This window comes from Mytilus trossulus, chromosome 12, assembly GCF_036588685.1.
Source record: "Mytilus trossulus isolate FHL-02 chromosome 12, PNRI_Mtr1.1.1.hap1, whole genome shotgun sequence".
Lineage (NCBI taxonomy): Eukaryota > Metazoa > Mollusca > Bivalvia > Mytilida > Mytilidae > Mytilus > Mytilus trossulus.
The window spans coordinates 7,485,259-7,512,578 of record NC_086384.1 but is presented as its reverse complement, the minus strand read 5'-3'; the positions used below and the strand labels follow the sequence as shown (position 1 = coordinate 7,512,578).

The 27,320-nt window shown below is 32.2% G+C and overlaps 2 protein-coding genes across 2 annotated transcripts in view; both read left to right on the top strand.

Moving 5' to 3' along the window:
• The window catches only part of LOC134693624 (ciliogenesis and planar polarity effector 2-like), a 29,209-nt gene extending 23,126 nt beyond the window's left edge, over positions 1–6,083 (top strand). The window contains exons 3-6 of the mRNA XM_063554463.1: positions 156–302; positions 1,904–2,028; positions 4,610–4,746; positions 5,826–6,083. Coding sequence (XP_063410533.1) covers positions 156–302; positions 1,904–2,028; positions 4,610–4,746; positions 5,826–6,048 — 632 coding nt within the window. The 3' untranslated portion in view covers positions 6,049–6,083. The remainder of the gene's footprint in view (positions 1–155; positions 303–1,903; positions 2,029–4,609; positions 4,747–5,825) is intronic.
• Positions 6,084–21,805: 15,722 nt separating this feature from the next.
• On the top strand, positions 21,806–23,099 carry LOC134693132 (type-1 angiotensin II receptor A-like). Its single transcript, XM_063553839.1, has one exon. The coding sequence runs from the start codon at positions 21,842–21,844 to the stop codon at positions 22,835–22,837; it is 996 nt and encodes a 331-aa protein (XP_063409909.1). The 5' UTR covers positions 21,806–21,841; the 3' UTR covers positions 22,838–23,099.
• Positions 23,100–27,320: the final 4,221 nt, after the last annotated feature.

The window sequence follows — 27,320 nt, the reverse complement described above, 5'->3', positions numbered from 1 at the left end:
TTTGTATCTGTTAACTGTTGCCATAAGGTTTTGTAATATTTGCATGATTTGTTCAAATTTAAACAACCCTAAACTATTTTTCTTCCTTTACATGATATTTGATGATTAAAATGTTTTAATAATCCTCATATTAAAGTTAACTTTTACATTTGCAGGTCTCCTAGAAAAACCCAATGTTCCAGCACAAGTTGAGGAAGTGACATACAAAATCTTTCTGGTTGGGAAAAGTGGTGTAGGAAAAACAAGCACCATTGCAAAATTATCAGGGAATCAGATTCCTACTAGTCATAGTGAGACTGCAGGTATAATGTTGTAATACAATAACAGTTAAAATAAAACTAGGGAAATTTGTTTTGTTATCTTAAAATTGCATTGTAGAACAATATTTTCATAAAATGACTACTGACTACTTAAATATTAAAGTTTTGCTATTTCAGTTATATGTTGACTGTGTAATACCGTATAGCAGGTTATTTTCGCGGGGGTGTAAATTTTCGCTTATTTTCGCGGATAGAACAAAATCGCCAAAACAAATTCCGCCAATTTAAAAGTGTACATGCAATGGTAATGTTAAAAATGTTGAATCCGCCAAAATAATAACCGCCAAAAATTTTCGTATACCTTATTCAATGAAAATCGCGAAATTTTACACCCGCGAAAATAACCCGCTATACGGTATAGTCTGCATATAGAAATAACTATTGCAAACTAGACTATTCTACAGAATACAAACTAAGTTGCTCAAACTCTTTTAATAGAGGAAAATGAAAACTTCTACATTATGAAGTTATTATTGCATAAACATGATAAATATTGATGTATTAGTATACTTGTAAAACATGAGCTTTCAGGATCATGGGACAACCTTTTTATTGTAAAGGAAAAAAATAAAAATCTGTGTAAAATATATTTTTGCAACTCTTGACTTACTAATTGGAAGCTTATTCGCAGTAGTACAATACCCCTTTTAATGGTACATTGTAAATTATTGAACACCAAGTTGTAGTTACTTTCTGTTTGAACTTCAATAGATATATCATTGCCAGACAATGGTTTTCATTGATTCTTCAATAGTTATCAAAGGTACCAGGATTTTAATTTAGTACGCCAGACGCGCGTTTCGTCTACATAAAACTCATCAGTGACGCTCATATCAAAATATTTATAAAACCAAACAAGTACAAAGTTGAAGAGCATTGAGGATCCAAAATTTCATAAAGTTGTGCCAAATACGGCTAAGGTAATCTATGCCTGGGATAAGAAAATCCTTCAACCCTATTGCATGTGTCAAACTATTTTGTTTTTGGTTCTTGATACTATGAATTAATGATTCTAATGCAATTAGTTTGTAAAGATGATTTTCATTGGATGTTGACAAATATTTTGAGGGGTTAGATTCCACGTTCTACCAAACCGTAACTAAGAAAGCCACCATTTTGAATTCTGGGATATGTAATTTCTCAAAAAATAAACAAGATATTCACATTTTGAGCCTCAAAATCTTCATTTAGTCTATAATGAAACCATTCTGAAGTGTACGAAAAGTAAAAATATGTTTAGTATTCATGTTTGACATCCAGAGTAAACACATGACGTCACATTGTTTAGATGCTTAAGACAATGCAACAGTTTCGCGGACTTTTTCATTTATGCCATTTTTAAGCCAAAATATTTATTAAATGTCATTTATTTTAATATGTGGCATTAGAATGGAGATAACTGTATTGTATTTTAAGCTTGGCCTTTGTAAAACTTGATTTTACTGTCGCAAATATCCGTTTACCTATCTCCGCTCCGCGTCGCTAGGTAAACTCAATTTGCGACAGTAAAATCTACGTTTTACGAAGGCCAAGCTTAAAATACAATACAGTTATCTCCTAAATACATTGCATTGTCATTAAAGGAATACAGACTACCACCATTTACTGGCCAGGTAAAATACAGCAGTTCAACAAAGTGATAATGTTCAAGTTACAATTATGGGATGCTGGTGAAGGAGCACTGAAAAAGTTTGACCATATTCAGCCGGTAAGGAATTAATTTATCCAATTCAGTTAATTATTAGCTCACTTGGCGTCGTCCGTCTTCGTTAACTTTTACAAAAATCTTCTCCTCTGAAACTACTGGGCCAAATGTAACCAAACTTGGCCACAATCATCATTGGGGTATGTAGTTTAAAAATTGTGGCCGGTGACCCGCCAAATCAACCAAGATGGCCACCATGGCTAAAAATAGAACATAGGGGTCAAATGTATCAGGGGTTTATCTAGGTATTTTGGAAAAAAGGACCCTGGCCAGTTTTGGGAATTTTTTAACGCGGTTTTCAATGAGATGGGGAAAACAACCAATATACCAGATGTTAGTTTTAGTGTGTTTAATTCATTAAACATTTTTTTGTTGGTGAAAAAAAAGTAAGGACTACACCTTCTTTGTTTTTAAATATAACAACATTTGAGTATCAAAATAATGAGTTCTAACTTCTTGAGGATTGTTACATTTTTTGATTTTGACATGAAAATTTGTGAACTGAAATATTTTGAGTTCTGTATAAAATATATCCCGTTTCTATTTTCTTTTTTTATATATCTTTTAGTTTTCAATTTAAGTGTTGCTAAGTCAGCTGTCACATGTTTGGATCTTTTAATTTTTTTATTTACTGTTTTTGATTGACAAACCCGGAATTATATACTTGTCCGTTTCCGGATTTGATCTGGTTTTAGTATTTTCTCACACTTCCTGTTTATTTATGGAAGCCATTGTTTGTCAATGTTGTTTGTCTAAAAATGTTCAATATGTTTCAACTTGGATTTACACATTACTTGTTGGCGATTTTTGACATAAAGCTAGCGGTTGAATAAAATAAACATCTCTGTCATTAATAATAAAGATGGAAATGATTTTCTGATCATTTGGGAATTTTGCTCCCAAAATTGGGAAAAATGTAGGGTTTTTGCCGTTGGGAATGGGTCCGAAAACTGGACCCTGTGGAATGCTAGAAAAATCCATGTGTATATTTTGGCTTATAACTCTGAAACCAAAGCATTTAGAGCAAATCTCAGAGGGTTAAATTGTTTATTAAATCAAGATCTATCTGCCCTGAAATTTTCAGATGAATCAGACAATGGGTTGTTGGGTTGCTGCCCCTGAATTGGTACTTTTAAGGAAATTTTGTCTGTTTTTGGTTATTATCTTGAAAATTATTATAGATAGAGATAAACTGTAAACAGCAGTGATGTTGAGCAAAGTAAGATATACAAATAAGTCAACATGATCAAAATGGTCAGTTGACCCCTTAAGGAGTTATTGCCCTAAGTAATTTTTTAACAATTTTTAGTAAATTTTTGTATTTTTTACAAAAATCTTCTCCTCTGAAACTACTGGACCGAAATTTAATCAAACTTAGCTAAAAAAAGATAATTAGGGTACATAGTTTTAAAATTGTGTGCCAACCAACCAAGATGGCCGCCATAGCTAAAAATAGAACATAGGGGTATAATGTAGATTTTGGCATATAACTCTGAAACCAAAGCATTTAAAGCAAATCTTACAGGAGTTAACTTGTTTATCTAGTAAATATCTTTATGCCCTGAAATTTTCTGTTGTATTGGACATCTAGTTGTTGGGTTGCTGCCCCCCAATTGGTTATTTTTTTCGCAAATTGCTGGACCCTGGAAGATGATGAAAAATGTCACTCTCCTCATAAAATAATCCCAAAATTCTGATCATAAAATTCAATAAAAAAATTGTCCTTTATTTCAGGTCAAATCTACATATTTCTTTTCTTATCACAAAAGCTCTATAAAACAGTTCTTATTGTTCATTTATGTCCATTTTTAAAATTACAGCATCCACAATTGTATGGCGGACTAATATTTTTTTCTAATTACCTCATCTGATTTCCTCATCTCAAGGTCTATTAGGGATCCTGACCCAGTTATTGCCCTTTATAGTCAATTTTTAACAATTTTCATTAATTTGGTAAATTTTAGTAAGTTTTTACAAAATGTTTCCCTCCGTAACTAAAGGGCAAATCATTACAGATAGAGAAAATTGTAAGTAGCAAGAATGATCAGTAAAGTATGATCTACAAACACATCACCATCACCAAAACATAATTTTGTCATGAATCCATCTGTTTACTTTGTTTAATATGCACATACACCAAGGTGAGCGACACAGGCTCTTAAGAGCCTCTAGTTTTTAATTCCTTCTATTTACACCTGATCTATTTATCATTTATTTTGTTAAAAAGTCACAAATTGAGAATAAAGATTATGATTTAACAAAAGTTTAGATATATATTATATATAATGTACAACGAAATTGATTCTACATGTCCAATACTTGGTAAAGAGTTTGTTGCTTTTGTGAACACATCTGATTTTGTAAGGAGTTCTATGAAAATCATAATGTAAATATGAATTGCTATTTTCTAGCCTTTTCTTTTCTTTTATTTATAATTTAAATTCTAGAAGACAACTTTTGTAATTTTTTTTAGAAAAAAATAACATATCATCTTCAATTATATTTTATTTTCTAATGCTATTACTTAAAAAGAAATGAAAATATTGCTTAGATTTATACATGTGATTCCTATTCTACTTTTCAGGCATGTTTAGAAAAGTGTGATTGTACTATGTACCTATTTTCATTTGTTGACAAGAGTAGTTTTGATGACATTCCACAGAACTTTGGAAGATTTAGTGGACCAAAAGATACATCTTGTAAAATTATCATGGGAACAAAGTATCCTTTGTTTAATATACACAAATTGACTGAATTTAATTTTAGTATAGCATGACACTTGTTAAAGACTTCATACTTAAGTGCCAGTCTGCCTAAGAATCAGGCAGTGGTGAAAACATGACCAAAAAAACCCACACAATTTGACATTGATTTCAGTTCATATTATGTAGTTATGCACAAAAATAACATTCATTTCCGTTTTCTGTTCTGGTAATAGAAGATACAATTTGATTGAAATGCACTAGAAATTAACAAATAAGGGGAGATAACTCTGTATTTTGCTATCATTCTAACCAATTTTCTAACCAAGTTATTTGACATTACCAGACACACACAAACGAAAGACTAATATTTTTTAACTCAGGATGATGGTTAGTGTTAAATAGCATGATTAGCTTGGTGGGTTTTTTTCTTATCATGTTTTGATTTTTACCTAAATTGCCTGATTCTTACAAAGACTTCATACTTAAATAGGAATAAATCAATATAAGTAGATGTGGTATGAGTGCCAATGGAACAACTCTCCAAGTCACAATGAGTAGGAGTAAACCATTATAGGTCAAAGGACAACCTTTAATAATTGCATTGTTCATTTGTAAAATTTGTATTATAGGCATGAACAGCTGGGCATGAATAAAAATTCATAAGAATATATGGGCCAAATTTAACGCTTTGTTAACTTGCTCATTTAGTAGCAAGCTTCATTACAGCATGCTAAATGTTTGTTAACATTCTTCCCTGTTCTATTTACTGATTTTTTTTCTTCTCACACATTAAGACTATGTAAAATACTTTATCACAAATTTCCCAGGAACTACAAATCTTAAATTTGGGTATCAAGTTTCATGTATGGTTTGATGTGTTTATACATTCATCGTTTTTCAACTTCCTGGTTGCCATATTTGTATGAAAGGATTTCGAGAATTTTTTTTCCTGTTGGGACATAATTGCTTGCATCTAAAAGACCAATACCCTTTTTCTCTACATAATTTTCATTTATTATAAATAACTTTTAAAAAGGTTACTGATTAGAAGGTTTAAATTTTGATTATATAAAAAATATCCTTAACTATTAAAAGATTTGATCAGCATGCACATACAGAAATAACACAAAGAGACATCAGAGATTTTGAACAAAATTGGAAAATACCAATCTTAAAAATCAGAAACATTCCAGATAATGATGGAAAAACAGACTTTAATGATGTAGCACAAATATTAAACATTATCTGTGAACATTTATGGTACAGAGATGTATTGTTATCAAATAAGACAGAAGAAGGAAAGATATCATATTGTTGACTAGAAGTAGGGAATATATCATATTGTTGACTAGAAGTAGGGAAAATATCATATTGTTGACTAGAAGTAGGGACAATATCATATAGTTAAACAGACACAGGGACAATATCAAATTGTTAACTAGATACAGGGATGATGTAAATAAATGTACTAGCAGCTAGGACTATAGGAAGATATCATATTGTTGACTAGAAGTAGGGACAATATCATATAGTTAAACAGACACAGGGACAATATCAAATTGTTAACTAGATACAGGGATGATGTAAATAAATGTACTAGCAGCTAGGACTATAGGAATATATCATATTGTTGACTAGAAGTAGGGACAATATCATATAGTTAAACAGACACAGGGACAATATCAAATTGTTAACTAGATACAGGGATGATATCATTTACTGTAGTAGAAGCACAGACTATATCATATTGTGACTACAATAGTAAGATATAATATTGTTAAGTAGACACAGGGAAGATATCATATTGTTAGATGGTCCGAGACCACAATTGTCGTCCCTTGATTATCGTTGTTCACGAATAAAGTCCCTAGTGTTAACAGTGGGTTACTTGCCATTGATTTTGATACCCCTTCCAAATTTATTTCTCCATGTTTAATGTCTCAAATTGTAAGTAGGGGGGTAAAATTACACTGTAAAAAAATTTGGGTCCAGAATTTTAAAGGAAAGTAGTGATTTGGTCCAGGTGAAAAAGGTTGAAAAATAGCACCTCGGAGGCTGTCAAAAGATTTCAAGACGCCCTAAAGATAAAATTGTCCATATTTTGAGTTAGAGACGATGAAGTTTTCTATAATTTTGATATGATTTGTCCCAAAAGTAGTACAACACATTGTAAAAGTTTCATTGAGAAAGCGCAGGTGGGATTTTTTTAATTTTCATTTATGTTATAAAAGAAATGCACTACGAATTAATTGTGTTCTCGGACCAGATAGACACAGGTATACTATCATTTTTTTTTGATACATGCAGAAGCAGGGGTGATATCATTTTGTTAAATAGTCACAGGGATATGAAATGGTATTGTTGAATAGACACAGGGATGATATCAAATTATTAGATAGACACAGTGATGATTTCAAATGTTTGAATAGAAACAAAGATGGTACGTATACCATATTGTAATCTAGATAAAGTGCAGGTATTATACTGTTATCAAGACAAAGGGCAAATATAATATTGTTAACTACAGAGGGAAGATATATTATTAGTAAGATGCTTGGGTGATATCAGATGTTTTTCTATCTAGGTGTTTACACATAAAGTAATGTCAATTAACATGTTATAGGTGAAGAAAGTTCATATTATAGGAAATTTCGGTCACAAGAATGTTTGACATATTTAGAGACCACAAGAAAAGATCCAAAAGGACAAAAGTAAATTTAATCAGAATGATTTCAGTTGATTGATTCTTGTAGAAAGGAATTGCTAAGTTTGGCATTTAAAAAAACTCCGTGTCTGAATCCCCATTTTCATAATTATTTGATATTGTAAAACACAATGGTATAATATAAATATTAGAAGTTATACTATCAGTATCAGGTCATAGATGTCAGGCCATTTTTATTGCCTTGTAAAGATATATTCTTTTCCAATAAACATATTATATATTAATTTTGTTGGCTTTATTTAGATGTTATTTGTTGATTGATTCCTTTTTGCAATGGAATTTTCATCTGTCTTGGCTGGAATTTAAAATGTATATCCTTAAATCTCTGAATACTTGATGTAGTATCTCCTGTAAGTTTAGGTAAGCTTTCAAATTGTCTGTAAGGTGAATTTTTATGGTATTTTAAAGTAAATAAACTCATCATAGATACCAGGACTAAATTTAGTATATACGCCAGACGCGTTTCGTCTACAAAAGACTCATCAGTGACGCTCGAATTCAAAAAGGTTAAAAGGCCAAATAAAGTACGAAGTTGAAGAGCATTGAGAACCAAAATTCCTAAAAGTGTTGCCAAATAAAGCTAAGGTAATCTATGCCTGAGGTAGAAAATATGGAACTATTAACCAGGGTAATAGTCTTTGAAACTATTGACTGTAAATTGTCATTTGTACCTCTTCACTTATGCTCTACGCCCAAATGTATAAAAAGAATAAACATTAAAAAATACATCAAATGGCTGATAATACTAAAAACTTTATATGCATCAAACTGTGTGTCGACTTTTTTTTTATTTTTTTGCGAATTTCTGACCCTAATAATAGTTTTGAAATATTGTTTGCACTTCTGATTGAAGAAGAAACACGAATCATCCTTATTGTGTTTGGAAAACTGAAATGAGAACGTTTAGCTACAATCTAGTGTTCAATATTTTTACCTCTTTTTAATATAATTGTTCTGCTCCTATCTATATGGAATTGCAATAATTTTGACCCTTTTATACTATTTTCCACACCAGATGGTCAACATTTATAAACCACCGGTAATGTAATAATATATGAATACGAACAAGAACCCATCAAATAAGTTTAAATAATACAGAATATTAACTTATATATCAAGAAAAACCAACATAGAAACAATAAAACAATTTGTAGACAAGCGTGCAACGTCCAACCATTAAATGTTTATTAATTTTAGATAGCATGCGATCAACTATCAGGGTTTAATTTTTATCCCGAGCTTCGTGAAAAAGGAACGACTTAGATTTATTTGTATTTAAGGCGTCTCGAATATCCCCTTTTTACAATCGTATCTTCTAGTGGGAATGTGCAACTCATAACTTATTCATTGTATGGTCCAACTACTTTAGTATTCAGATGACGTTAGCTACAAGTAGTGATTGCATCGGTCGTTGTCGTCATCCGTATGATAATAACAGGAAGCTGTTGAAGACAAATTAATGATTTCATGTTAAGAGGCCACTAAGAACAGTTGTTGGGAATATATAATCCCAAAAAGTTAATAAAAGATGACCTGGTAAAAAAAATTGCTGTAAACGTAAGTCAGGAATCACAAGATAAACTCGCTGCAACGTAGGAATCTTTTAATAACAGCAAGTTTCTGTATCCCAATTCTAAATTTATTATCCACGAAGTCTATGATTACACAAGGAAGTACTTGTTACATTTATGAAAAGTATGACATGAATCTCGATATGATATACGATGCATATGATATAAGTTTTACAATTCTCAGTTCCGCTGTTTAATCATCAATTTAAAGTGTTATTTAATAACGAGCCATCCTAATTTTGACACTCCAAAACATATTATATTATGTACTTAAATATTTTCTCTTTTCTACATTTGCAAATAACATCGAAAAAAAAGGGACTAATATTGTGATCATTATTCACCAATATCAGCACATGTATGCATATGATACTGATTTCATTATCAACCAAACGTGTGTTTAAATCATCATGGAAAATGTTACAATGACAATAAGCGATTTTAATAATGAAAAGTTCAGGGATTTATTACCCCCGATAGTTTTTATCGTGATTACATTAATAATTGGAGTTCCTGGTAATCTCGTAGTTCTGGTTATCTATGGCAAGAAATATGTTAAAAGTGTTCACCGAACTATTGTTTGGAATCTAGCAGTGGCCGATCAGATATTCTGTACCATTGGGATACCATTTAACATTGCTCGGATAGTACATTATTATTCGTTTGAAGGAGAATGGGCGTGTGTCGTGTTTGTTGTTCTGCTGTATTTCCTTCTGTTGTACTCAACACACCTATTACTACTGCTATCCATTCACAGATTCCGGAAGATTTGCTTCCCTTTGAGAAAACAAATAAGTTTGAATAACGTCAACTACTGGGTTATTGCTTGCTTCTGTATTGCATTCATCCTATCTGCCCCACATTTTGGGCTGTCGAAATATGAACAAATTAAAGTTGGACATAACTTAACTGGCTTCAGCTGTGCTATTTCTCTTTCCAATCCGTCAATTTATTCCACGGCATTCAGTTATGGTTTTCTCGCTTTGTTCTTTGTATATACAATTGCCTTAGTCGTTATATACTCGATTATAGGACGGAAATTATACATACAGCATACAGGACGAATCAGAAAGAAAATTATAATCTCTACTCAGAAGGCTATTTCAAGTAAGATGACCAAAATAGCGTTTGCAATTTCCATAGTTTTTGCGATGAGTTACATTCCACTTTTTATACTCCAAATTACTGAGAAGATGATCGATAAGGACGATCTTAATACTTTCCAGTTTGCAATGTTACGGATCGGAGAAAGACTTTATCTTGTCAACCACGTGGCGAACCCATTTATATACGGGATATTTGATAACCAGTTCAAGAAACACTTTAAAAAACTGATAACATGCAGTTGGCGCCATGACGAAACCAAAAGCAGCAATAGAGATTCTACTACTGTAACAGAAGTTCAGCTAGAGCAGTTTAACAATACTATTGCTTAACCGTCTTCTGTAAGGTACCATTTTGTCGATCTAGAGACGACAAAGAAGCGATACAATATTCGTCGTCGTCGTCGTCGTCGTTGGTGTCTTTACACATATAAAGTTAATATGTGATTAAATTGTTTTTAAACATCATCGACTTTGTAAAACCAATTCACAGCTGATAATGAAACTAAGGAAATCATTTCCATGATGGAAAGACAGTATACAGTATACGGAACATGTTGGATTTTATTTTTTATTTTACGTGTTTCACTAAGGAGTGAACTTTTTTTATACCAAAATATATATTAAAAAATATCCGTGTATTACAAACTGGATATACTGTTGCAATCAACTCTACACTTTTACTCTGTCAACAACTATTGCAAGGGAGACAACTGTTTCTTGGAACTATACACGATATTTCAAAAACAATATTCTCTAATTCTTCAACTACGAAAAAAACGCGGTGAGCAATTTCAAAATTATTCATACGCTATTTTGCTAGACCTTCATTAGAAAAAAACAAATAATAACTGAACATTAAAGTTGACACGATTTCTATTAAATGAAATGAAAAAATAAATAAACAACATTTATAGTTCAAACGTATAATATGATTCTACATTCACGTAGTACGTACGCTAGAGATTAAGTAAAAGTCAAAAATATATAATATTTTAGTGCACGGGCTCCATAAATGTTTAACGAGGACAGCAAAACCGGCTTAGATCACTTTGCATAATGAATAGAGTTTCAATCATAGTTTTGTCATATGAACATTGTCATTGACCGTATTTTCATCATTCAATTATAGATTTAAACTTTTTTTTTGTCATGAGATTTTGTTTACAACTATATTATTTGGAATATGGGTTTCCTGCAAGGTTTTGTCCGTTAGACAATGTTAATTGTTTGAACAGCGGTATAATTTTGTTTCCTTTATTTGGTTATCATTTATAAACATTTGTATTTTTTTGCTCTAACATGTTTTTACACCATTTGGCTGTTCTATGTTTTAGTCTGTATCACATCTCAATTAAATTTTTCATTTTGAGTCAAAACTAAGTTGATATACGTTTACGTTATCTTGTGTAAAGCAGAGGTAAATGATTTCTGGATTTGTATATTATAGATGTGCGTGGGAGTTGTATTAGTTCATTTCAATGTACATGTACATGAGCTGTGGTTTAGTTGTTTACACATCGGACTACTAACAGGTTCCTGGTTCGATCCCCGTTCGAGAAGAAAATTGATGGGACTGAATTTTAGGCTCGCCCTTGACACCATTTGCGAGTATGGTCTTGAGAAACGATGATAGTTCATCGGAAGGGGTCGATAATTGATTGACCCGTGTTAAGAGAAAGACAACTCTTGCAGGTAAAAGACACCCTTATAGATTTCGAAAAAGAGCAGGCTTATGCCGCTAAAAGGCCGCATTTGAATCTGCAAAGAAGAAAGAGATCAATTTAAGTTGCAATAACATTTTTTCTTATCCAATATAACACAAACACGTTTAAACTAAGGATTACATAGCTGATTCTTATCCACTATAACACAAACATGTTTAAACTAAGGGTTACATAGCTGATTCTTATCCACTATAACACAAACATGTTTAAACTAAGGGTTACATAGCTGATTCTTATCCACTATAACACAAACACGTTTAAACTAAGGGTTACATAGCTGATTCTTATCCACTATAACACAAACATGTTTAAACTAAGGGTTACATAGCTGATTCTTATCCACTTTAACACAAACATGTTTAAACTAAGGGTTACATAGCTGATTCTTATCCACTATAACACAAACACGTTTAAACTAAGGGTTACATAGCTGATTCTTATCCACTATAACACAAACATGTTTAAACTAAGGGTTATATAGCTGATTCTTATCCACTATAACACAAACATGTTTAAACTAAGGGTTACATAGCTGATTCTTATCCACTATAACACAAACATGTTTAAACTAAGGGTTATATAGCTGATTCTTATCCACTATAACACAAACATGTTTAAACTAAGGGTTATATAACTGATTCTTATCCACTATAACACAAACATGTTTAAACTAAGGGTTACATAGCTGATTCTTATCCACTTTAACACAAACATGTTTAAACTAAGGGTTACATAGCTGATTCTTGTAGTAGTGATGTTTGTGCGTGTATTTGTTTAACATTGATAATGGATATTGGGAAAGTGTCAGAGACGACAACTCGACCAAAGAGCAGAAAACAGCTGAAGGCAACCAAAGAGTCCTTTTCAACACAACGAGAAAATCCCGTATTCAGAGGCAGGCTTCAGCTGACCCTAAACAAAATTGTGTATTAGTTTAGTGAAATTGCTCGTCATTCTAAACCCCAAAATATATAAATGAACTAAAAATAAATATCGTTCAAGACTAACAAATGACATAGGCTTCTGATTTGGGACAGGCGCCAAAATACGGCAGGGATTGGCTTTATAAATATTTTGATATGAGCGTCACTGATGAGTCTTATAAAGACGAAATACGCGTCTGGCGTACTTAATTATAATCCTGGTACCTTTGATAACTAATAAGTAATTAAAAATGTTTAGTGAGATATATACCCTCTCCCTATACATCTTGTGAATATAGAAAAACCAAACTCACAGCAATACGCTTGTGATTGTGAAAATATATTGTATTTCGAACTATCTGTCATATATCTAACGCTCTAATGCAATATGTTACTTGACAAATTTTTGTTGCTTGTTTCACGTTAAGATTTCTGTTGTGAGCTACTTCTGAATAACTCAATGCTAGCCGAATCAAATGTCGGGATAACAAACAGAGGTTGGATACTGTAAATGTTCATGTCGTCCTACGTGTACAACCTTATTTAAAATAAATTCAATGATTTCGTAGAACACTTTTTAATTTCTCACAATGATAACAATAAGTTTAAGATTACACGATCGATAATAACAAGTAGAACAAGTAGACAATTAACAACGATATAGATACAACTGTAGGTCTTATAATTCTTCCTGTATATAATCCGCAAGTTTCTAGATATATTCAATCTCGAAATACGCTTTTTCATGGAATTGAAAAAAATTACTATAGAATGTATTCTGAGAATTATTAACAAAATGTTTATTTCCGCTGCACATGGTTGATCAGATAATATTGTATTTATGAATTTTAAGTTACCTCGTTTTGACACCCCTTTGTGTAATTTAAAATAAACCAAAATATTTCCTCATTTCTTTGTTAACAAACAAGTGAGATAATTTGCATTTAATATGCACATTGTATGAAGTGTTACGCTAAGACGTACACACCATGCTTTTTTTTTTCTCAAAATTTCATCACTTTATATTAATGTGCCCATGTTATTCTAATTCACATCATGACTAACTCAACTATAACAATAAAAGATCTAGATGATGAAAAGTTCAGAAAGCTATTGGCACCTATAGTGTTTCTCGTGATTACTTTAATAATTGGAATTCCTGGGAATCTTACAGTTCTTATCATTTATTACAAGAAATATTCTAAAAGTGTATACAGAACTATTGTCTGGAATCTAGCTGTTGCGGATCAGATCTTTTGTACCATAGGAATACCATTTAACATTGCGCGGATAGTACACTATTATTCGTTTGAAGGAGAATGGGCGTGTGTCGTGTTTGTTGTTATGTTGTATTTCCTATTGTTGTATTCAACACACTTGTTAGTACTATTGTCCATTCATAGATTCTGGAATATATGCTTCCCATTGAGAAAACAAATAAGTTTGGATAACGTCAATTATTGGATTATTGCTTGCTTTAGCATTTCGTTTATCCTATCTGCTCCACATTTTGGCCTCTCTAAATATGAAGAAATCAACGTGGGGTATAATTTAACAGGTCACAGCTGTTCCATTTCACAGTCATATCCGTCAATTTATTCCACTGCTTTTAGTTACGGTTATCTAGCTCTGTTCATATTATACACCATTGTCTTGGTCGGGATTTACTTAATGATAGGATGGAAATTGTACAAACAACATAAGAAAAAACTAGAAAAGCATATTACGAGCTCTACCCAGAAGGCTATTTCAAGTAAGATGACCAAAATTGCTTTTGCTATATCTATGGTGTTTGCTGTGAGTTACATTCCACTATTCATACTTCAGATTACCACAAAAACGATTGATAAGGATGATATCAACACGTTCCAGTTTGCAATGTTAAGGATTGGTGAAAGACTTTATGTTGTTAACCACGTGGCCAACCCGTTTATATACGGGATATTTGACAAGCGGTTCAAGAAACATTTCAAAGAACTTGTAACATGCGGTTTGATTCATGGCGAAACAAATAGCCGTACTATAGAATCTACTTCTGCTATAGAAATTCATCTTTAGCAGTCCAAAAATAGTGTTGCGTAACATAATTGTATAAAAAAAAATGAGAATGGAAATGGGGAATATGTGAAAGAGACAATAATCCGACCAAAGAGTAGACAACAGCCGTTAGAAAATATGGCACCGAAGAAGGTCATAAGCTCGCTCCTAAATATTAGTTCAGTTAAAATGGTCATTAAGCCAAATTCATGAAAAAAAACATTTAAAAATCCTATTGATCTCTTATCATTCTTGTTAAAAAATGTTTGCAAAGTTCTTCACGTAACCTAATTTCGATTAATTCAGCTTTGTAGTTAAACAGTTAAGAATATGTTTTAAAAAAATCACAGAGGCTCTCAAACCTGACGGAATTTTCGGCTTTTAATATATCTTAATATCTGTTAATTTGTAATTGAAGGTTTCAGTTTCGAAGGTTTAAAGATCGAGGAAAGTGTTGTTGTTAATTTCCCTAGCTTTTTATCTTTAAGCTAATCAATACCAACGAAACTTTACTTTTTAACTTTATATTTTTATTACCGCACAAGGATTGTTGTCTGTATATTTTTTTTATCTCCTGAAGTAAAATGAAGTTGCTACCTTATTTTTGAAATGAGTTTATGTTTTCTGGCTCAAATATCAGTAGACTTGCCATGGGCGGTTTTTACAAATTTCTTAGCATATATTTGCATAATCTTTTTTTGTTGATAAAATCTTATCAATGAAATTCTATTTATAATCCTGGTACTTTTGATAACTATTTACACCACTGGGTCGATGCCACTGCTGGTGGACGTTTCGTCTCCGAGGGTATCACCAGCCCAGTAGTCAGCACTTCGGTGTTGACATGAATATCAATTATATTGTCAATTTTATAAATTTTCTGTTTACAAAACTTTGAATTTTTCGAAAAACTAAGAATTTTCTTACCCCAGGAGTAGATTACCTTAGCCGTATTTGGCACAACGTTTCGGAATTTTGGGTCCTCAATGCTCTTCAACTTTGTATTTATTTGGCTTTTTAACTATTTTGATCTGAGCGTCTCTGATGAGTCTTACAAATGTATGTAGACGAAACGCGCGTCTGGCGTATAAAATTATAATCCTGGTACTTTTGATAACTATCATGTTCCTTACCAATCATGTCGATGGATACATAGTAGATTTAGATGTTAGTATATGATACAGACACTTGCATCTTTTCATTGGTTTCAAACGAACACATGTTGTAGAATTCTTTTATTTTAACTTGCAACTTTGATGTATATCTATACTGTGCTAGACGTATATTTTTGTATCAATTTTGTGATAATTTATGCATATATTATATTATCCTGTTTGGATTTTTGTTAGCTTATAAATTTCCCCTGCATATTGGAACAGGAAACGATGACGAAAATATATAATAACTGCCATTGATTGCACTGAGTAAAGCGGAGAAAACAAGGCAATTAGATGACTAATAGGAAACAGGTTAATAAGACCAGAGCTTCATAGGAAGCGAGGAAAGTTGGCCTAAATTTCATGCGTTCGAAGCGTTTTTGTTTGTGGATTCACTTTTATCAGAAACGCTCAAAGTCAAATATTTGAAATCAAGGATTTATAAAAGAGTATATAAGTGAATATAAGTGTATCTACAGAGTATCAAGCCCTTTTCTTATTTTGCTTTCAAACCCTATAGAGATCATGCGATATACGAAGTTTTTAACAGTGATTTTTCGTCTTGATGGATTTTTACGAGATTTAAATATCAGTTTACCGCAGTTGCCTATATATGTGCCTGAAATTTTCAATATTTTTACATTGGCCAGCTGGAACTGTTTACATTTACCACATATGTGTGTGATAATGAAATGGAAATGCAGAGTTTAAACAGATTTAGAATTTGAAAATGTTTTCCCAAAGTGTAATTGATTTACCAAATCATCATACCCATACATCACATTAAGAGATGTTCCCATATAATACTTCATATATAAATATCTAAAGGACCTATATAGAATAAGGGGATGTGATATGATTCTATATAGAATACGGGGATGTGATATGATTCTATATAGAATACGGGGATGTGATATATGATTCTATATAGAATACGGGGATGTGATATGATTCTATATAGAATAAGGGGATGTGATATGATTCTATATAGAATACGGGGATGTGATATATGATTCTATATAGAATACGGGGATGTGACATGATTCTATATAGAATAAGGGGATGTGATATGATTCTATATAGAATACGGGGATGTGATATGATTCTATATAGAATAAGGGGATGTGATATGATTCTATATAGAATACGGGGATGTGATATGATTCTATATAGAATAAGGGGATGTGATATGATTCTATATAGAATACGGGGATGTGATATGATTCTATATAGAATAAGGGGATTTGATATGATTCTATATAGAATACGGGGATGTGATATGATTCTATATAGAATACGGGGATGTGATATGATTCTTTATAGAATACGGGGATGTGATATGATTCTATATATAATACGGGGATGTGATATGATTCTCAATCAGACAGCATTCCTCCAAAGTTCAAATAAAGTGGATGTACGTAATTGGAGGCAACCGTACAACTTTGTAAAATGAGAAAATCCTATACCGTATAGTCTTCTATATTAGGCCCCGACATGAAAATAGGAAAGGAATCAATTGAGATAACCAACGGCCTAACTTATAACAATTCTTTTGTAAGAAAAACAAATATGACAGTCAAATACCATCGACAACCACAGACTCCTAGCTTCAGATTTCCATGCTTTGAAAGAAATCGTGGTGAAAGCTAGGAGTGAAATAGGTCTAGCTCTTATGCGATGAATTCTTTATCTTGTTTTGAACGAATTTCGTTGAATATTTCTCGTTTTAATAACAGTTGTGAGTTGCTTTTATAAAAAAAAATCTAATTGAGAAGAGATACTGTTACGTGCAGATACTAATAGGAAGCAGTGATAACAAACTCATATCAACTCACATTTGACATTTATAATAAATTATATCTTAACATAGAGTATGTTAGTTTCTTAAGTTATTTGATAATACACCTTCTGCCAAAAAAGTATTATATACAATATTTTAAAGATTACAAGATAGTTAAAACAAGCGATACAAGTACTAAAAATAGTTACATAATTGTTATTATAAGTAGCCCCGACAAAACTGTAGGGAAAATAATTCTTCCTGTATATAATCAACAGGTGTTTATATACCATTTTGATATATATTCATACATGGAGTGAAGCAATTTACAATAGAATGATTCGTACATTAAGTAACACACTGTTAAGAGTTTTTTTTTAAATAATAAATAACCTCGTTTTGATCGTCATAATGCGTTTTATCAACTACCAAAAAAGTCATCGTTTCTTTGTTCGTAAAAAATAATGATATAGTATGAATTGTATGTGCATATTGCTTTACGTGTTGAGCAAAAACGTTCACTTCCCGTTTCTCTTAAAATTTACACCATGAATACTTAAACAAAAACATAAACTGATATTTTAATAATGAAAAGTCTAGTAAATTATTGGCACGCTATGCAATGCTAGTCCTAATATGTATCACTAGCCAAGCAGGTCGGTACTCGGTAAGCTAGTACGAATACTTTTGTTTGCAGCGTTTATTTACATGTACTATTCCATTCTTAGCTCTATCGCTTGTCATTGTTTTAATATTCGTTGGAAACCAATTTTCGTGGTTTTCGTGGGAACAGAAAATTGGTACCCACGAAAATAAATGAATCCACAGTATATACGAGCTACATGTTTTTGATTAATTTTAAGATCGAGTATCATTGATAAAGTATTCGACTATAGCTTATGATACTTTATTAAATAGCGATACTAAATGTGGTTACTTAGGACTTGTACACTCGATTCTATAACCAAATATTGTCAACACTTGACTTCTAGTATTAAGTCAAGTGTTGACAATATTTGGTTTTTGAATCGAGTGTACAAGTCCACATGACAATAGAAAACAATGTGTACACATTGTATTATTCCTCGAACAATCTCACGTTTTGATGTGTACCCAAGTGACATTTTCAAACACAGCAATTCACGGAATGCATATACTTATACTTATATCATTACAACATGTGCAAATTGTACAGGAAACATTTCATAATTACAATGGTAGATGAGCCTTTGATTTACAAAATGAATGGAACAATGGGCAATTATACAGTCAATTAACTATTCAATTTTGATTTCAGGGAACTAAAAAAGTACGCAAATGAAAAAATAAATAAAAAATGTTGGAAAATCACTTCATAGCTGCTTTTTTTTTTGGTCATCAGGTCACCGTTATGATTGTAGCATTCAACACTGAATAAGTCTAAGATCCCACTGAAACTTTTGTTATGACTCGTAATATGAATCTATTTAAAACATATTTTCAATGAGTTTGCTGAATGTTCAAATTGTCTTTAATATAGATCTGATGTCATCTCTCCTTTAACTCCATGTTTGAAAAACAAACTTGCTGTCATTGAACCTGTATAAAAAATATTCCTTACAGTTGCATGAAATATCCTGTTCTCATATTTGCTTATTGTTTTAATATCTTCGCTTACTAGAATCATGTTTGGTTCAAAGTTATCTTTTGTGTCTTTTTTAATTGATCCTTGGTTTTTATTATTCTAATAACAATGAACACTTATAATTGGATGTCTGTGATATACCATCTGGAAGCTAGCTTCTGGGTTGCCTCGTTACTTTCCACTGTTATACTCTGAATTTATTGAATACTTTCTATTTATTTTCGGTTATACTAGTATAACTTAAGTAGTAATTTTCTTTTAATAACCTCTAGCTTTGCTTTAATTACGTGCGACATTTCTAAATTCGCAGTTAACAAGTAAACTGTAATGAAAATAACATTAAATCAAATGTGCGCTCCTAAACCTGTCCTGAATGTGCCTTCACCAGGAATACTAATACCGCCTTTATCTATGGTCTTTATCTTCGTACTTTATTTAGCCTTTAACAGCTTTTGATTCGAGTGCCACTGATGAGTCTTTTGTAGACAAAACAAGCGCCTATCTCATATATAAAATTTCAAACCTGGTATCTTTGATTGATTTATCATTAACAACTGAAAGAAATCTGTAAGGGAACAAGGTTAAGTTTTGCTGGTCAAGTCCATATCTCAGATACTATAAGCATTCGGTATTGTATATTCGGTGTATGGAAGGACTGTATCAACATACTAGTAATCTGAATGATTAGTAAAGAATGCGATGTATTTCAGCGTATGCCCTCTTGTGTTTATTTCCAATAATTCAGTTCCTTCCTCTATATTGATTATCATCAATAAATATATGCCTCATTTTAACATTATTTTTTAACATGTCCATAATATATATATTAAAAATATCTAATAATTTTTTTTTTAAACAGCACATACATAATAGACCATCCGACTTTCGACTATGAAACTTAACACAATTGTAAATCAAAGGGCAGAGTTTTCGATAAACCGAGTTACGCTCTTACTATCGCTAGAAAAATAGTTGTTATGTGAAGCAGTTTCCGAGGTTTAAATGACCTTTTTTATTTTCTGCTTCAAATTGCTGTTGTATATGGTCCAACTTTCTTTGAAAAAAAACGAAACATGAATAAATCCAAAAGTAAAATGAAACAATACCACTGTCGCCTAGGCACATAAGGATTATGGACAGTTAAAACGACCTAGAATTATCAGATGAGTGATTTGTACAAACACATTCATCTAAAAGGGATAAACTGACGAATATTTATACACCGCTTTAAAAAAAAAAGGGGGGGTATACTGTTTTACCTCTGTCTGTCCGTCAGTCCGTCCGTCAGTCCGTCCGTCAGTCAGTCCGTCCCATGAAACTTTCGTCACATTTTTCTCAGGAACTACAATACAAGGATTTCTGTAATTTGGTTTCAGGGTTTATCTAAGTCAGCTATACTGTGTGATGCATTTTCAGATTGATCACTTGACAACTTCCTGTTTACCGAACACTTGTATGATTTTACACATGATAGCCAAGTTGAAAATTTTCGTCACATTTTTCTCAGGAACTACAATACAAGGATTTCTGAAATTTGGTTTCAGGGTTTATCTAAGTCAGCTATACCGTATGATGCGTTTTCAGATTGATCACTTGACAACTTCCTGTTTACCGAACACTTGTATGATTTTACACATGATAGCCAAGTTGAAAATTTTCGTCACATTTTTCTCAGGAACTACAATACAAGGATTTCTGAAATTTTGTTTCAGGATTTATATAAGTCAGCTATACCGTGTGATGCGTTTTCAGATTCATTACTCGACAACTTCCTGTTTACCAAACACTTGCATATTTTTACACTATTAATATTATCCACTTGCGGCGGGGTATCATCAGTGAGCAGTAGCTCGCAGTTTACTTGTTATATTTGAATCAAATGCTTGTATCACCTACTGAAAACTATATATTAATTTCCATTAATTAATGAGGGAATATATTTCCATGTATCTCAATAGTGTTGTGTATCTGTACGATGTATTCAATTAAAGATGGAATGGAAGCTTACATTATGGTCCACGTAATCAGCCGAAATCATACCAACAAGTAACCTTGACAGAAATCTTGCTCAAAGGCTTCTTCAGATCGATTATCAGCAGGTTTCTTTAGCCCAACTTGAAATACATATTTATTTATGAATCCGATAACTGTTTCGGGAAGAAGGTTTATCATCCAGGAAAATAATATCTGATTTGTCACATAAATAGTTCCAAAAACCATATGAGATTAGATATTACATTGTTTTTATTTCCTTCTGATTAGATAAAAATGTTTTTATTGGAATAATCTAGTTTTGACAATAAAAATTTATTGATGTATATAGCAAATAGTTCCTGATTTCCTTCTTCCTAAATACCAGGACATAAATTCAAAAAATATCCAGGGATATAAGGCCATGTTTGCATGTTGCACTTATTGATTTAAAAAAAGGACTTGTATTCCTGCGCCGGTCGAGTTCCACATGGCTAATTCAACCTTAACTATAAGTGATCTTAATGATGAGAAGTTTCAAAAATTATTGGCGCCTATAGTGTTTCTTGTGATAACTTTAACAATTGGAGTTCCTGGTAATCTAACAGTTCTTGTTATTTACGGAAAGAAATATGCTAAAAGTGTTCACCGAACAATTGTCTGGAATCTAGCAGTGGCCGATCAGGTATTCTGTTCGATTGGAATACCATTCAACATAGCTCGGATAGTACACTATTATTCATTTGAAGGAGAATGGGCGTGTGTCGTGTTTGTCGTTATGCTGTATTTCCTCTTATTGTATTCAACACACCTTTTAGTACTACTATCTATTCACAGATTTCGGAAGATATGCTTCCCACTGAGAAAGCAAATTAGTGTGGATAACGTCAACTATTGGGTAATTGGTTGCTTCGCCATTGCATTCATCCTATCTGCCCCACATTTTGGACTGTCGAAATACGAGGAAATTAATGTGGGATATAATTTAACAGGCTACAGCTGTGCTATATCACTTTCAAACCCATCAATTTACTCCACTGCTTTTAGTTATGGTTTCCTCTCCTTGTTCGTGTTCTATACTATTGTTTTGATCGTAATATACTCGATTATAGGACGGAAACTATACATCCAACATAAGAGAAGACTCGAAAACCATGTCACCAGCTCTACACAAAAGGCTATTTCAAGCAAGATGACCAAAATTGCTTTTGCTATATCTATGGTTTTTGCAGTGAGTTACATTCCACTGTTCATACTTCAGATTACAGAGAAAACCATCGACGAGGATAATCTAAACACTTTCCAGTTTGCAATGTTAAGAATTGGTGAAAGACTTTATGTTGTTAACCACGTGGCAAACCCATTTATATATGGACTATTCGACAAACGATTCAAGAAACATCTAAAAGGACTTTTAACATGCAATTGGCGTCGAAACGAAACTAAAGGCAGCACTAGGGAATCTACTTCCGAAACTACGCTTTGAACATGTTGAGAATATTGATCCAGATCAAAAGTTTATCAAATTCATATGTAGTACTAATATTCATTTGCAGTTAGGGTAGTAAATAACTTTACCCTTTACACGAAGTATTCAAACACATTTTGATTTTACTTAGATTATTTAAAAAAAAGAGATAAATTAACAATGATGCTTATTGACAGTTAAAACAAGATTGACAGAACCATGGAAAAACATTCCAAAAACTAAATTATATACAACAGAAGTAAAACATTCACCAACCTTACTGAAAGAATTGAAGATTAAGCCTTTCGCACCCCTTGAGACTTAGATAGAGATTTGATCATTAACGGAAAAGATATGAAAAAAGTAAAATAACAAAAATAACAAACTCCGAGGAAAATTCAAAGCGAAAAGTCAATAAAAGCAAGGGAAAAATCAAAAGCTCAAACACATCAAACGAATGGATAACAACTGTCATATTCCTGACTTTGTACAGGTATTTTCGTATGTAGAAAATGGTGGAATAATAATGTTTTTGTGGATATCTAGACCCCTTATCTGTATGACCATTGCAATAGAGTGTACCCTATATTGTAAAATGTTGGGTTTTTATATGATAAACGGACATCTGCACAATATCACTATATAAACTACCAGTTGAACCATTTTAGGGCCAATCATAATCATGCAGTTATCAATATACATACGACTGTCCTATATTAGATCGACATGTTGAGCAATGTAATGTTGACACTGTTTCGGATCGACATGTTGAGCAATGTATTGTTGACACTGTTTCTGATTTAGTTTCCAGATATGATAATTTCAATCAAAGTGAAAATAAAGACATTTGATTAGCGCTCGGTTTATGGATCCTTACTTGTTTGAATGTCGCTTTTTGTACCTCTTATCTCTTTTTTACTTCCTAAAGTAATCATCAGCATAACTGTTTGGCAATCCGATAATAGATTCCATTTTTAAGCAAACAGCGCCCATTAAAAAAATATGCGTTTATCTGAGGCTGTTTTTTTGTTTTTTAAGCTAGATTTTACGAAAAGTGTGGTTTTGTATCTTGGTATACTTTGGTGAAATTGGCAAATAGTTGCACTAAAATATGTTCATCTTTCTTCGTGGGTATATCACCAAAAGACGAAAAGGAAAAAAAAGTTGCTAAAAGACAGTATATAAAACCAAGCTACTTTAAGTATTTACAATACTTTCCATATAAAGTATATCGTATGAAGTACAATTATATTTAGATAAAATCACACGGAAAAATTGAGAATAGTAGTAACACAGTATTGGTTTAAAAACCATAAAGGAAGAAATCATATAATATCAATTTCATTATACAGCCTGTAATATCTTTAATCAGAAAGGTTCATAAAAGAACTGTTAAGACTTTTGTTAAACAAAAATATCGGTTACAATTGGGAAAGTCATAACATATAAACCAGGAAGAAGGAAAACCTGTTTAAAAAATATTGACAAAGATGTATAGAAATTTAATAACAAATAATTATGTTTATTTTATTCTAAACATCTATTTTATTTATTTAAAGTATTTGCTTTTAAAATGTTATCTAGTAGTATTTATTCAACAGGTGTCATAAACAGGGAGCAGTTAAGTTATATTTAGTTATATCGGGGAAAACTTCTCATATTGGCGTTGGAAATGAATTTCAATTTGTAATAATGTACTGAGAGGTTAATCCCATTTTGACAACATGTAGCATTTCCAGAATACTTTAATTTGCTTTGATCTATCCAAAAAATTTAATATAATTAAGGATAAGAAGTTTGAGAGTCATGAATTGACAGCAAGTTGGGATGACAAAGGCGTTACGATATATTTTCTTAATCTTCCGCCTGATTTCGAATGCAAAACAAAGTACCTCCTATTGTGAAGAGACAACAGATACCTGAGGAAAATATATCATAAGTCGACAAAACTAACCACCCCATGGCAGAAAAAAACCGACCAAAAGGCAAAGAACAGAACTCAAACTTCAACAAAGAAAATATCAAACTCAGGAACAGGAACCCCATAAAAAAATTAGGCTAATCTCTGCGCTTTCGAACATGTAAGCAGATACTGCTCCACATGTGACCAAAAAAAAAAATAGGCTTTGCAATTCAACTTAAAGAAAAACATTAAAATTTCTAGAATAAGGAGTAAAAATGTTTCTTAAAAATTATATTATTATTTTCAAAAGGTTAGGCAATGATAAACAAGTGTGTCCATAGTGCACGGATGCACTATCGGCACTATCATTTTCTATGTTCAGTGGACCTTGAAAATGGGGTAAAATCACTACTTTGGCATTGAAATTAGAAAGATCGTATCAGAGGGAACATGTTTACTAAGTTTCAAATTGATTGGACTTCAACTTAATTGAAAACTAACTCGACTAAAAACTTGAACATGAAGCGGGACAGACGGGAGGACGAAGAGATGAACGAAAGAACGGACGGGCGGACGCACAGACCAGAAAACATAATGCTCTTAAATGGGCATACAAATACATAATAATTTATAATACAAATGTATATTAAGTTAATAATAAGTTCAGTACAATAATATCATCTATGGTTTGTACACACATAAGTCACCACATATACAGTAAATATGTTTTTGAGGTAAAGTATCTTCATATTATAACCATGTTAAATCGACTGAACACACATTGGTTGACCATACCGCATTTTCTACTATGATTAGGATATTTTGAGGTGTAAATACAGCAATATTTTTTAATTCTTTCTAATGAAATTTAACAATAACTCGGCATACTTGTAATTCGATTTGGTCTCACGAAAAAGATAATCTTTAAGTTAAGCGCTCACTCTGTATATACTTTCGTACAGTTTTAACTATTTAACAGTGTGTGTTTAACATCTGTCAGCTTTTTGCTCCAATGTCATTAAAACTCACACTGCTTTCACTTGTATCCATGGAAGTTGTTGATGTCGAACCGGTGGTGGTCGACTTTGGTAAAGAGGGTTTTGTTGATTCAGTACTTTGCCGTGAACTCCAAATTGGACATTTAAAAGTGACAAGTTCTTTAAAATGTTGCTTGAATTGATTATCAAAAATACCATATATAAATGGATTTACAACATGATTAACAACATAAAGACGCTCAGCAATTTTTAGAAAAGAAAAAGCACCGATGCTTAAGTCTTCTTCCGCTATCATTTTCCGCGTTGTTTGGAGGACAAAAACCGGAATGTAGCTTAAAGCAAACACTAGTGAAATGGCAAAAGCAATCTTCGTCATCTTACTTGAAATGGAGCTTCGGATACCATTACCATTCATTTCATTTCTCCGGTGTGTTTGAATATACAGTTGTCTGCCAATCATAGAATAGATAAATATCAACACGAGTGTATAAAGTACAAACAATGATAGAAATCCATAGCTAAAAACAGTATGATAAATAGACGGCTTTGAAAGAGATATCGCACAAGTAGTGCCAGTCAAGTTATAACCGATGTCAATTCTCCTAAATTTCGATAGAGCAAACTGAGGTGAAGCAAGTACAACAGAAATTCCCAGGCATGCAGCAATCCAGTAATTTACATTCCTAACAGTCAGTTGTGATTTCAGTGGCATGCATATCTTCCTAAATCTGTGGATGGATAGCAACATCAAAAGATGTGTTGAATATAACAAGAGAAGATACAACAATACGACAAACACGACGCATGCCCATTCTCCTTGAAAAGAATAATAATGAACAACACGTGCTATGTTAAACGGTATCCCTACTGTACAGAATATCTGATCTGCAATAGCAAGATTCCAAACTATAGTCCTATAAACACTTTTAGTATATTTTCGTCCATAGATAATAAGTACTGTTAAATTTCCTGGTATTCCAATAATCAGCATGATAATCAAAAATATTGTAGGTCCTAAGAGTCTCTGGAAGTTCTCATCATTGAGTTCTTGTATAGTTTTCGCCGTAATGTTGTTCATATTCTCATCCATTTACACGCGTCTGGCGTATATACAAATTAAGTCTTGGTATCTATGATGAGTTTATTTACAAAGAAATCGCTTTGGAATTCAACAATGTTTGTGTCCAGCAGTTTTAAGGTTAAAGTTTTAATATGTTTGACGGATCTATAAAATACCCTGGATTTTCCAATGACTGGAAGAGGAAGTATTTTGATCCGTTATATATCAAGTGTGAAGAAACTTTCATAATGAAGATAACTATGTTGACATTTCTATTAATAAAAGTAAACAAGTGATATATTTGAATGCGATTTAAATCCTTTTAAAAGTAAGTGACCCGTACTTGTGGGTCAAAATATCTACCTGTTCCTGTATGTTCACTACTGTCGCATTTCATAAATTGGGTATTTAAAAAATATTTATGATGATAGAAATGCAACCGGAAAGACGTTTTATCATGCCTCGTCGATTGCGTCCCTACAAACGTTTTATGGTAAAGGGTCATTCGAAAGTCAGCGGTTTAGTATTGTACATAAGCAT